General features: G+C 42.1%; 1 protein-coding gene across 1 annotated transcript in view; it reads left to right on the top strand.

Moving 5' to 3' along the window:
- The window catches only part of NADSYN1 (NAD synthetase 1), a 154,966-nt gene that overhangs the window by 108,150 nt on the left and 32,950 nt on the right, over positions 1-13,866 (top strand). The window contains exons 15-16 of the mRNA XM_069221909.1: positions 521-656; positions 6,177-6,283. Of these exons, the coding sequence (XP_069078010.1) occupies positions 521-656; positions 6,177-6,283 (243 nt within the window). The remainder of the gene's footprint in view (positions 1-520; positions 657-6,176; positions 6,284-13,866) is intronic.

The following is a 13,866-nucleotide window of genomic DNA, read 5'->3' as shown; positions in this document are numbered from 1 at the left end:
TGACTTAGATTCTGAGACTTAGGGGCTTTTTCTTTGTGTCTTGTAGTTGTTGGTGGTAGAGGTTGAGGGTGCCTTTGTATGTGGATCTTGCAGTTGTGTTTTGTTGTGCCCACGTTTTCGCTCTAAGCTTTACCTTGATATTAAGAACCGTATTGCTCCTTATAGTCCTGCACTCTCTGTGTAGCTTCTTTTGATAGCCATTCCTAGAGTAACAAGACGTGCCTCCGTAGACGATCCTTCAACTGTCTTTCCTCCAACCTATGGAACATGCCTCCTCCTAATAAAAGAATTGAACCCAATTACCTGTTTTTAGGGATAAAAAATCAAGACTTGGCTTTTGCATCGATTCTTCCACCTGTTTTATTTGTTTGAGTCAGGACTCTCAAGTAGGATATTAGTTGGGCTAGATTAATATTTCATGCATTTATTAATTCAAAGCCCAACAAATTTTACCTTTATTAATAATGGTCTTACTGCATTATTTGATTTTTTTTTTTTTTTTATCATGTATTTTTTCCAGTTGTCATTTGAATGTGAACATAGACGGGGTGGTGAAGGCTGTGACAAACATTTTCAGCATGGTGACGGGAAAGGTCCCATTGTTCCGAGTCCATGGTGGGTGCAGCAGGGAGAACCTGGCCTTGCAGAACATACAGGTATTGCCGCTAATGGCATGGTTTCGGGATGTGGTTGCCTAGCTCAGACTTCAAGTCCCAGATAAGATTGATTTGCTTTCTTTTCTTTATAGAGCCTGTGCATTGCATCTGCTTCAGGAACTGTATGGCAACTTAAGACTTTCTCAGCACTGTTAACTAATGTCTACACATCATGCAATTAATTGTTGATAAGTTGATTCCTTTCAAAACATAAACTGCAATGCCTGTGTTGTCTCTTCTAAAACTGAGCGTGCTATTAAATGTGAAATGCAACAATCAAGTCACCTTCTCACTTAATAGATTCACGAACACTGTGTTTTGGATCTATATAAGGGATGTATAGAATAGTCTGTGTTATGTCTGTCTTGTGATTGCTGGGCCCTCCTTCCACAAAGAGAAGGACCAATACCAATGCTCTATGGATGATTCTGTTAGCAGGACAGGTGAACAAGGATCCTCAAGCAAACTCGCAGGGTTTGAGAATGTAAAGTGGCTTTTAGATGTGTACTAAACCTGTTTTGCGAGATGGAAAAGACTTTTCTGACTTGGAAAATTGGTTTTGTGACCCATACGTCGCAGATAGGAAGCGGTCTGGCTATTGAGATATAGCAGGGCACGCAGCAGTGGAATACCTTTAAAAGGAGGCATTTTAAGGCCTCAGTCTTGAGAATATGCCATCAATTGGAGAAATTCTCTGGAAAGTCACTACCTACTTTTCTGTTATCATTATGGGACACCAAGAGCAATGTGCAATTGTCAGAGGCACAGTTTCTGCACCTAGATGATGTCACCACCAGGTGCTCCGTTATGTATCGAGCTTGTGGCTGCAGAATCACAGCACAGTTGTTTTGAGTACTAGCATGTCTTATTCTACATCATGCACAAAATTATATGGTGGGTGTCTCAAACACCCCCCAGTATCATATATGCCCGAGGCCCACCCATGACTCCAGACTCCCACTATTTTCGGAGCCAATGCTCCCTAAAAAAAAAAAAAAAACCTTTGTAAGTGATGTATTTTAATCCAGGTGCTCTTGTCAAATGCCTCTGAACTAAAGCTTTTTATTTGCATTTTTCTTAATTTCTGTATTTTAGATATAGGCGATCGCAGCATACTTTGCAGTGCTTATATCGTGACCTGTGAAAACTGGCTTTTTCTAGCAATCGTTACGAGTGGGACAGGGAAGAGGTTTGCCATAGATTCCTTAAGTAATCCTTATGAAGTAACTCAATCATAAATAGCAAATAATATTGTACATTTCTTCAACTTGGTTTATAGTTCATGAAAGTTGTATTCCATATTAAATCAGTCTGTATTGTGCTGTCGACCTGTAAATGAGTAACTCTGAGTTGTTGTTTTTGAAAGGGTAACAGGACCGAGCAAAGTCCGGAACTGTCATATGGCCTGCAGAGCAAGACATGTGACTGACTCCCTTGCTTTTCCAGAATGTTGTGGAATCACTAGATCTCCATGCACTGCAGGCCGAATGGATGACCTATAAAACCAAGCATTGGCAAAGCCAGTTGGCCTGGCTATGGAATGCTGCTGCAGTAAATAATTTGTTTTACATTCATTATTGCAAGCATATGCCACTTGAGTGTAGTCAGCATGCTTGTAATAAAAATGTTAAATTAAAAAACATCACGAATGTTGCTATTTTATTAGTAATGTTTCTTTAATAAAACACAAAACTTTTAGTTTTGATGTGTATTTGACTATTATTTTTTGAAAGGTGACAAATTGTCACTCAACCACGCACTCAGTCTGCAAGCAGGGACAGTGCCACTTAAACACTTTATAACAGCAATATCAAAACGGAGACATGAAATAAAACACCATTTAACTGGGCATCTTCTGCTCAGACAAAATACATAGACTTTTTTTTAAAGAGAATATATAAAAATATAATTAAAAAGAGCACATTTTTAAGGAGTTTTGTCACTGACGAGAAAGGTTTTAAGTCGAGCCTACTAGACATCGCATGCGCTCCCTGGTGTGAGACATATTATGGGCTTACCAAAAACATACAGGCGTTATTGGTTTGCTTTCCTGTTGCTGTCATTAACTTGCTTTTTATTCGGGTCGCAGCTTGTCAGTCTTGTGTTTGTCGATTCCCTAGACCATATCCTCTTTACGATCTAGTTTGATTAGCTGGCTTCTATGCTGAATAACTTTTTTTTTTTTTTTTTTTTTTTTTTTTTAGTAAAGCACTCCATGGGAGTGTATGTGTTTTCCAGCTGATTCCCTTGTGTACTTCTCTCTTTTTGCACACTGTGCTGCTGCCTGTCACTTGTCTTCTTCTTCCCGCACATGTTGCTCTTACCTTCATGTACCATCCCTGTTGTTTTCTCTCCTGGGTGCTTCTCCCCCTGTTGTTCTACATTGCCCTCTCGCTGTTGCTTTTCCTCCTCACCCTGCTCTGGATGTTGCCTCCCCACCCACCCCCTCCTTCTCTCTCTCTCCCACCTGTTGCTTCCCATCCCCACCCTCTGTGTTGCTTCCCCCACTCATATCCTCCTCTCTTGGTTGTTGCGTCTCATCCCCACCCTCAGCGTTTCCCCCACCCGTGCCCTCTTTATCTCATGCCTGTTGCTTCTCCACCCCACCCCTCCCACCCTGTGTGTTGCTTCCACCACTCATCATGTTGCATCTTCCCACCCACATGCCCTCTATGTTGCTACCCACCTCAACCTTCTGTGTTGCTTCCCTCTACCCTGGCCCTCCATGTTGCTCTGCTCTTTCTGGGCTTCATGAAAACCCTTCTTTCACGCTACTTTTTAAAAAAAAATTTATTTACCGGTCCAAAACAGTAAATAAAAAACATAGTTCACGTCTTTTTGTTTACACACATGGTGCGTGCACCTGTAAAATGACGCGACATATCATGGTGCCTTTTTTATTACTTTGTTTTTTGCCTGGGCTACACAGCATTGGTGATGCTGTGAAGCAAGGCTAAAAAACATTGGGAAAGCTAATAGGCGAGACATATTGACTTTGCCGATGCTTGTTTTAAAAGGATGTGAACAATTGTGCAGGCACTCAAAGTGAAGCGAGCCAGTGTGTAAAGTGCGCTGACCGATAGCCCCTTGCTGTTTGCTCTCAAGCGTGAAGCAAAATGTGAACGACAGTTCAGCAAACCAATGGGTGAAGCCTCCTAACAAAAGCCCCTCTATTAGATATGTCTTGTGTGGATTTTCTTTTCTTTTTTTTTTGGAGAACAGTAGTCCGGCCTGAGAGCTAGAGTTGTCTCAAAAAAAGAGATGTAGAGTTACAAATTCTGTGATCTTGTTTTTCTCTGATTTTCCGTACAATTCTTGTTTTTATAATTAATTTTGCAGATAGCAAAAATGAGGCTGAAGTTCTAGAGTAGATATTGGTTGCAAGATTGGATATCTGGTGTGACAGTGGACGTCAAGTACAAGAGTCGAAGCTGGCATGGAGAGCGGTTGCCAGTGAGTATGCGTTGGAAGAGGGTGGGTTTACGTGTGGAGTTGAGATAGTTGGTATGGAGGTGGGCGTGGCTATCGATGAGCTTGTGTGAATAGGTAGTGTGAGAGGATAGGGCAAAGAGCTGATCATTGTTGAGCAGGAGGGTGGGGTGAGACAAGGTGTTGGCTGGGAGGAGATCTGTGATTAACTTGCAATCCTCAAAATTCAACTCATGCAATAATAAAGACTCGATTGCTATTTTGTGAATTACTAAAGGTTGTGATGAACTTGTGCCGCGGTTTTTCCACACTTAAAAATTGTTGCTTTCGAAAAATTTAAATCACGATTTGCAATGTTTGCATTGGATTAAATGCCTTCTTTAGTAAAATGTTAGCCATGAGTCCTGGGCCCAGAGCTTTTGAAGAGGAATGACTGTGGGTAGGATTTTGTGTATGAAGACACCCCCTGGGCTGTCTGTCACAATTTCCATCCCTTTCTGAGAGGAACACAAACAAGTCTTGGGGGTGGTCTACAGTATCTGTCCAGAGATGATTCCTGCCTTAAAACCTGTCTCAGAACTCCTGCAAAGCGGACTTCCCATTTATTAGCAGACTTGTAACCTCAGAGAAATCCCTGCTCTGATCAGACCCTGCACAATGAAGTAGGACATGGCTTGAAACACATAGCTTCTGTGAGGACCAAGCACCTTATAGATCAAGACTGGAATACATACAGCAGCTCCCAGACGCACTTGATAAGCAGCATTTTCCTCAAACGTAGACTTATTTAAAAAGAACAGACTTGTAAGGCCCTCCTTAACAATGACTACTAAGTTCTGATGGGCCCGGGTGAAAGTCGGGGTCAAAATTAATAATTTACAATACCCCTGGTGGCATGTCTTCTGGGTATAAATGATGGAACCTTTTTGGATCCCGAAAGACTCAATAGCATGATGACGTAAGTGCTATAGCATGGGGCAGTGGATGTAAGTTTAGAATGTTGTTTGCAGTTACACGCTGAAGAATGTAGACGTGTGATACATAACTCAGTGTGTGGGGTATTCATTACGGAGTATCCAGGCTGGGGAGGACTCTACACCTGGTAATCCTAGTTTCATGGTTTCACAGTCCAGCTTGGGTTTTCGCCCTCTGAGGTGCAAATAGCAAAGATATACCTCTTAGGGGTGTAAATACTAGGCAATTTTCATGGCCAATCATAATGAGGACTCTACTGTACTCATTCAAAGGAAACTTGTGCTGAATAGAGAGAAAATTATGTAGAACTATCACACGAATGCTCTCACAAATTTGAATGGGTCACTTGCATGCACATTCCGAAAGGTAAAAATGTATGCTTAAAGAAAACATGTATTATCTATTTACTTTTTGTTTATACAACATTCAAATACAGCATAGATTTTGTGCATGTGAGTGTTGCAATTTGTTAAAACTGAATCTTAATATAATTTTCTTGGGTTCTACTGTATATGCAGTTATAAATGTCCTAATATGTCTGTTAAACTTGTGAGATTGTTTACTGAATTATTATTGGATGGCTTAAGAATAACTGAAGTGATATATTCAACAGGGACTAAAAAAAAGAAATAACAATGCTGCCTTGTAGTGCCCGAAAAACTGTACTCCATCCATGACCGCAACATGGGCCTTTTGGGCGAGTAACTCAGGCCCCTGTGGCATGAGGGTGGGCTTGTCCAACTTTTCAGAGAGCCACCACTCAGCCCAGAGCTAATGAATATCTGTGAGATACAGGAGACTCGGCCCTCTCGCCATACATTCTGAAGTGGTCCCCCCATCATTTTGCGTGCCTCAGTTTGGAGAGGTCGGATATGAAATGAGAAATGGCATAAATTGTTTCTTTTCTTTTCCAGTGATGTAAAAAAATATGGTTTACTTTCCTTTTCAGGGAAGGTCGCTTTTTAGATTTTTCATATTCAAACCCTGTTTTCTCCGCCATTGCTAACATGTGCTTCATCCATATTAATTGAGTGAGCTTAGGTGTTAAAACATTTTTTGTGCATTCGAGTGTCTGATACTAACAGATTTCAATCTCTTTACACTCTTGCTCTGCAGGCTAGGGTACGAATGGTCATCGCCTACCTCTTTGCTCAGCTGAGCCTCTGGTCACGTGGGATGCCCGGCGGTCTTCTGGTGCTGGGATCAGCCAACGTAGACGAGAGGTGAGAAAGATATTCTCAGGATGAGCCAGTGTGAGCAAAAACTATGGACACTGGCTTTTACGCCACTGTCCTAGAGATCAAGTTGGATTACCTAAAGGAAATGGTAGAGCATTGTTGTTTTAAAGAAGGGTTTCAAGATTCAAGCCTGCTTTGATTCATACCACTTGGGAGGATCTGTGGCAGTCCAGGAACAGCACATTGCAACATATTTCAGCTGATTTGTTTTCAACATCTACAGGAGTTTCTTCCCCGTCTCTGTCAACATATTTGTGCAACGAGTAAACATCGACTGACCAGTGGCGATGCCCTTGGTCTGAAGAGAGGCATTGCCAATCCCTGTTCCGCCAAGTATTAGATCCCTTTATTTTTAAGTTTATAATCAGAGGTCGATTTATTGTGTTTGGCGCCTAAAGTATCCTGGTTTACCTAGGCTCTCCCAGGGATGCTGGTTGACTTCAGTCTGAGTGAGCTTCATTCTGCATGAACTTAACTTAGATATAATAAGAGGAATATCAGAGGGGTGTGCATGGGTTTGCTCTGATGATTCAAGCCACATTGATGGCTTTGCTTCTCTAACTTTACAGTTGTGAACATGTATCAGTTAAGAGAAAGTGGAGCCCAAATATGTCACAGGCCATGTTTACAAACCATTGGAACTGGATGGGAAGTTCTTAGAATTTAATAATAGATTATTTCAGTATTTGCAGAGTAGACCGGGGAGGATGATTTAAAACCCTTGACTAACTAGATAAAGCCAATTTTAGAAGACTTAGATTTAACCAAGCAGGCTCAGGCACTTCCACATAATACAAGTGATACACGTTTATATGTAACGAGCTTCGGACTGGATCCTGTACTCTTCCCCCGACTGAAATTCCCTTGACCGATTATGATTTGCTCAGCTTTATCCTAAATAGATCCCTTTTAAAAACATCTCTCAAAATATCTCAAGCAATCCCGGAGCAAATCAGAAAATAGGGTAAAGTAGAATGACCCAACATCTTACAACACGAGGGAATTGAGGAAATCTTGCATGCAATAAAATACTCAGTCGGTGCCAGCCTTGCAAATCATACAACGGAAAGTTCATGTTTCAGGCTCTTCGTTAAGGAGTTCAGACAAAGGTGTAAGCAGCTAGAGAGGAAGTGGTCATAACATTAGATAAAAATAAGATGCAGAAGTTGTTACTGACAGAGGTGAAGCAGGTGAATAAAATATATTCTTCTGATTTAAATAGTCCGGTAGGGCAGATTATATTGAAGTGCTTAGAAGAATTTTAAAAAGTGATTCAACCTATCTTATTGGATGCTGAGGTGGCTTCCACTGACGTGCAATGCTCTTCAATTAAACAATTTTGGTGATATGAAAAAGTATGTAGGGCGTTCCAGACCTAGCTTCAGACGCCACTCTCAGTTGTATTGCACCTTCCTTACCCTCTTAGCCATGGATTTTACAATGTTTTGTCCTGTCGTTGTTTTATATACTGGGTCAACGTTGTGTTTGTAGTTGTTGAAGGCATACCAGTGAGGCTCTTCAGTGGTCGCTTGTCCAACAAAGAATTGTAACGTCTGGCTCCTGTGATAGCCCTTGTGATTGCGACAATCAATCTCTTTGCATGGGTGTTGTGCATCAGTCAAGGGTTTGATCCAAGAGCAGATTCAAAAGTACCTTTTTGAGGTTTACTTACTTGATGATTACAAGTCTGGATTCTGCCTGGAACCAGGGACTTAGACTCAATGGATATAAGGGAGAAGCTTTTGTGAGCAATTTAGCTGGGCAGCTGGCAGTGTGAATAATCTTAGACTTGTTGGCTGCATGCAGTATGGTGACCACCTACCAGACCTTGTAACAAATGGATTGTGGATTGAGAGTAAGGGAACAGTTAAAGCCCGTCTAACGCTTTCTCCGTTCAACGTCTCGGGGTCAGTCGGTTCAGGGCTCTGCATTACCTGAGTTCCCCTTTGCTTCCATTTCCTAGGATGTTCGAAGCACACAGCTTCCAGCATCAAATATACCTGCTGCTGGTGGTTCAGAAGAGGTATTGAGCAACTGCTATTCCAATTTTTTTGTGTGGAAGTGTACATTATCATATACCACTGATGGAGATAGAACTGAAGTACTATCCATGGTTGCACATATGCCTTCCATGGAAATTCTGGTCTAACTGGCCCTATTTATTGAGAAATAAAACATCTTGGGCTCAATATTGACCAGGACTTCTCCAAGGGAAAAAGTCTATGTTGGGGTTAAGTGCTGAAATTAGCAGATGTGGCTGAAATATACATGCCGCTGCTTCTGAATGTCTGCAGAGATTAATATTTGTCAGAGCATTTAATAACCAGAATCTGGGCCCTGCCTACAGGGTCTGTACGGAAATTACCTGCTAATGAGGTCCACGGACACCAGAAAGTGAAAATTCTTTCAGATTGAAAAAGTGAAATGTTAGCCCTCGGCCTTAACAAAACTGTACTTGCAGTTGAATAGACGAGAGATTGAGTTCAGTGTAGTTTTTCTGGCCAATCTGTGTGCGATAATAGTCACGTTTTACTAGTCCGCCGGAGTAATGCGTGCTGGATTTGTTTTATGGTTGGGATAATTAAACATACAAAGTCATTCCTCCAGGATAAACTGTGGGGAACGTCATTGCCTACTTGTCCTTTGGAATGGAGGTTGAGTGTAGGACAGTAACATTGTACAAATATTAGATGTTGAGAAAGGCAGGTCCTAGGAGTGGATGGGGGGGTGGATATTTTTTGCTATTCCCTTGATATCCAACGACTGCAGCAGAAGATGAGTCATCCACATTTTGGCTATTCTATGAGGGTTTATTCTGCCTACGGCAGTCTGAAAGTTGAGTAATTACCCTGGGCTGGGTTTATTTAATTCTAGCGTTTTCACATCCAGTGATTAGAGTAGATTGGATGTTGATGTAAATCGTTCTTGGGTTAAGGAAGTGGAGAGGGTCTAATTCTAGGGCTTTCATATCAGTAACTGCTGCAGGTTGTATGTTGAGGTTGTATGTTGAGAAATTCACACTGTGGCTTTAGTCTGTGTCAGGGTTGGGGGCAGCTTGAGGAGTGGCAGCTTTGTAACAGTACAGTCTCCTTGTCCAGTGGTTGCAACGGGTTCAATCTTGAGCCAGACTATGCTCCGTGCAGATCAGGTGAGAGGGTCCGAGTCTATATTGGCAACATCTAGTGATTGCGCCAGGCTGAGTGTAGAAATATTAAACTTTTGGCTGGAGTTGTGTGGCTGGTGATAATGCACCAGTCTCAGCATCTAGTGATTGTACTAGGTAGATTGTTACGACAGATCATCCTTTTCATAAATCGAGTAAAGGAGGGGGTAATTCTTGAGTCTCTGACAGCATCCAGTGATTGCTGCAAGTTGGAAACTAGGATAGACCACTATGTGTGTGAGTCGAATGGGTTTGATTTTAGAACCTCAACATCCAGTGGTTGCAGCCGGTGGACACCTAGGCAGACTAACTTTTGTTGGGGTTGATGCCATTTCATTGTAGAGTCATGACACCCAGTGAATGCTTGTTGGATAAACTGCCTCAGAGTGCAACCTCCTCCAATCAGTTTAAAGCATTTCGGACAGTATTTGCAATACGTTGAGTCACTAAAACAGATCACAATGCAAAGGACCCCCATTCACAGTATTCTCACCCGGTACAGCCAGGTCAGCGCTCTAGTTGACGCGGGTCCTTAGACCTCGCGTCCTTAAACTCGAATGGGAGAGCGGCCGCGCCGCTGGCGCGCCAAAGGCAAGCCCGTCTGCACCCTGACAGGCGCAGGGGCCAGTAACTCTGATCTTTTTTTTTAATGGTTATTATTCTGACATATCTAAAGGTAGGGGGATGGCTTTGTCCTGCAACCACAAAGTTCCAGTAGACTGCAGGTCTGATTGGAGATGTGAGGTATGTAATTGGCAACTATGTGCTCCTCTGACGTTGAGGGAAGCCAGAATGGAACACAACAATAAAGCAAAGGTGGGGAATTTAAATAAGCCGATTTGTCAGGCTCTAGTCAATGTTCGGTCTCTCTCCAAACACAAGCTAGAAATCAGATAGATGCTTGAAATATGGCATATTGACTGTCTTTTCTTAACAGAAACTTGGGGTAAGGTAGAATCTGATACAGATTTTATTGAGGCAACTTCGCCGGGGTATACGTATTATAGATTGGACAGACCTTTGGGTCGAGGAGGTGGACTGGCCATTATTTGTAGATCTACGTTCTCCTGCACTTGGACGAACTCCTCTTCGGAAATTTGCAAAGCAATGGTGTTCAAGATTTCACAGAATCACCAGGTGTTTCTCGAGGGGTTACTGATCTATAGACCTCCTGGTTCTTTTGCAAATTTTCTTCAATCTTGGGTGTCCCTGTTGGAACCTATGATTATGTCTCCTAAGGCTATTATTTTAGGAGACTTTAATATTCGAATCCTCTAATTCTATGGTCCACAAATATTTGGAGTTGATGTTAGCTTTAGACTGGACCCTTAAAGTCTCTACGGCCATGCATATAGCTGGTCATATACTGGATGGGATCTTTGTGCGCACTGATTTGGGTATGGAGGTAATTAATTCTCTGTTAAGCTGGACCGACCATCATCTCCTGCTATTTAAAACGGAATTGAAGTGTACTCGCCCCTCCCCTTGTAATAAGGAGAATCAAGTTTTTAGACCATGGAAACAAATTAAACAGGTAGAACTGATACCAGCTCTAGAAAAGACCCTGGTAAAGGACAACAAGCTCTTTCTGCCCCCTCTTGATGGCCTTTATCAGGGCCTGGCGACTGTTATGTCTTAACTGGCCCCTCCCGAGATTCTTAAACCCACTAGTAGGAATAAGTTGAACCAACCAGGGTTCACTAGTGAATTGAAGGCTCTCCAAAGGAAATGCCGTCAATTGGAGACACAGTGGAAATTCAATCCTGGCACTGAGGAAAGGGAGCTACTCAAGTCTACCTCTGGTTACCAAGTGGTTACCAAGAAACCACTTGGAGACGTGCAGGACCTTGATAATTTACGGCCAATTGCGCTCCTTCCTTTCTTTGCCAAGATCTTAGACAAAATCATGAATAAGGCACGAGTGGATTTTCTGGGGGAAGGGGAAGTTTTAGATCCTTCGCAGCATGGCTTCAGGAAAGCTCTTAGTACGGAAACGGCCCTTATCTCCTCCACTGATTCTATTCGTAGACTTGTGGATGAGGGATAGGGTGCCATTCTAGTCCTGTTAGATTTATCTGCAGCCTTTGATACTATTTCTTCCCAGATTCTGATAACTCGTCTCTATCAAGCAGGTGTTAGAGATAGGGCCTTGAAATTACTAGAATCTTTTCTAACTAACAGATGGACTACGGTAAGATGTGGTAACTTCGATTCCACACCTTACCTCCTTCCTTGTGGGACTCCACAGGGTTCCTCATTAAGCCCTACTTTGTTTAATATGTATTTTGCCCCGCTAGCCAACCTGGTTCGTTCTTTTGGCTTTATCCCCTCTTCATATGCAGACGATACACAGCTTATTATCCCTGTTAATAAAAACTGGGAGGAGGTGGCTGCCCGTTTTAACCTCTGTATGAAGGAAGTTAGCAACTGGATGGGATCTAACTGGTTGAAATTGAATGCTTTGAAGACTGAAATTCTCTGTTTTGGATCTGGTGTTAAATATTGGAATCCATGCTGGTGGCCATCAGACTGTGGTTCTCTTCCTACCCCTTCTAATGTTAGCAAACATTTGGGTGTTATGTTTGACAATCAACTGTCCTTCAAATATCAGGTCAATCATATGGTTAAAATTGGTCTATGGCTGATTAAAATGTTAAGGAAAGTCTTTCCTTTTCTTCAGCACAAATGGAGAGTTGCCGCCACTTTAGCCTTGGTAATATCTAAAATGGATTACTGCAATGCTTTGTTTCTCAATTTAGACAAAGGCCTTCTTAATAGGCTACAGCTGATTCAGAATTCAGCTGCTAGAGCAGTTCTTAATCTTTCACGTTGGAGCTCTGTGAGAAGTAGTCTCAGACAACTGCTCTGGCTTCCAGTGGCTCAGCGGATTATTTTTAAATCCCTTTGCTTGTCTTTTAAAGCCGTGCATGGCCAAGGCTCTAAATATCTGTCTGCTAAATTAGGCTGGTATAAACCAAAGAGGCATCTTAGATCATTATCAGCCTGCTATATTCATGTTCCCCGCACTTATAGCGCGAAGTGGGGTGATAAAGCCTTTACTGTGGCTGCTGCCAAGTGCTGGAATTCCCTCCCTCTAAACATTAGGGCTGAAACAAGTTATTTACGGTTTAGGAAGTTGATTAAAACTTGGCTCTTTCCTAACTAATCCTTTTCTTTTTTGTTTTTCTATGGGTTGGGTTGTCTTTATGAGTGTAGTGACGTTTTTTATTCATGTTTGCGCTTCGATGCTCTTTGTGAGCCGGAATGCACTTTATAAATATATCTACATACATACATACACTATTTAAGTTAAGTTGTTTCACCAACACGAAGCAGGTTGGTTATCTATTAAAAATAGGGCACAGTAGAAGACATTCTTTCTGCCGGTTAAAGGTATAACAAGAACCACATCCTTACCTCTCCCAACTAGTTGCATCAGTTCTTGTTAAGTTGACTGCATTCTCCCAACCTTCATGTCATTGGCTTACCTGACCCAGCATGGACCCCACTGAAGGTTCAGGTGATTTGAACTACTTGGTCCTCCTCTTTGTATGAAGAACATGTTGTAGAACATGTCTCTCCCTCATTAAAGACAAACATAACCTCAAATCAAATACAAGCATGAGAGCCTTATGACCAGTTATCCAGCACATTAATTGGTCACGTAGTTCACTTTACTGCAGGTGAGGAGGAACACGCATCAGTGTGTAGTCAGTGCAGCAATTCAAATGCACCTCAGGCACTGAGGGCAGTGTGGAGGAGGACATTCACTTTAGCATTTTGTGTCTGGTCATTATAGCATGACTGATGGTGATACAAGCCATGTTGTGGGTGGTGTGGATGGTGCAGGCCAAGCCCTAGAGCTTTGCTATCAGGCCATTCAAGCAGAGCACAGCTCTTTAGTTCCATGAACACGTATGAAAAAAGAACTGAGATCTTAACCCTCGTTAGATGCACGAGGGTGGATGGAACACCTTCTGGAGTCTTGGAGCTAGGTTGGATGCTGAGATCAGCTCGTATGGTGGGTGATGGGGACATATATTCTTGGATCTATTTGGTCGATACTTTCAGCAGATTGGACTAATCATTTGAACAGACCTAATATTGTACAGCACAGAGAAACATGAACTGGCCAGGTCTCCACTCAGCAGGAATCATTTATTTAATTAATAAAGAAACTAAATACTTGTTCTTATTTTCCAACAAATGTAAAACTGGGGCTCTTATGATGGCTTCTTGGATTCTGATTGCTCACTAAAGGTATATTTTGTCATCAGGCAGTGAAAAATAGACCGATTCCTCAATTAAGACACCGCCCTCTCTCAATATGCAAGGTGTATGTCCTCTGAGGCCTCGACACACGCCGTTTATTCGAGAGCACAGAGGGATATCTGAACAGAACTTT

Source organism: Pleurodeles waltl, chromosome 3_1, assembly GCF_031143425.1.
Source record: "Pleurodeles waltl isolate 20211129_DDA chromosome 3_1, aPleWal1.hap1.20221129, whole genome shotgun sequence".
Classification (NCBI taxonomy): domain Eukaryota; kingdom Metazoa; phylum Chordata; class Amphibia; order Caudata; family Salamandridae; genus Pleurodeles; species Pleurodeles waltl.
Note: the sequence above shows the minus strand (reverse complement) of the source record. Positions and strands in the feature narration are given on the sequence as shown.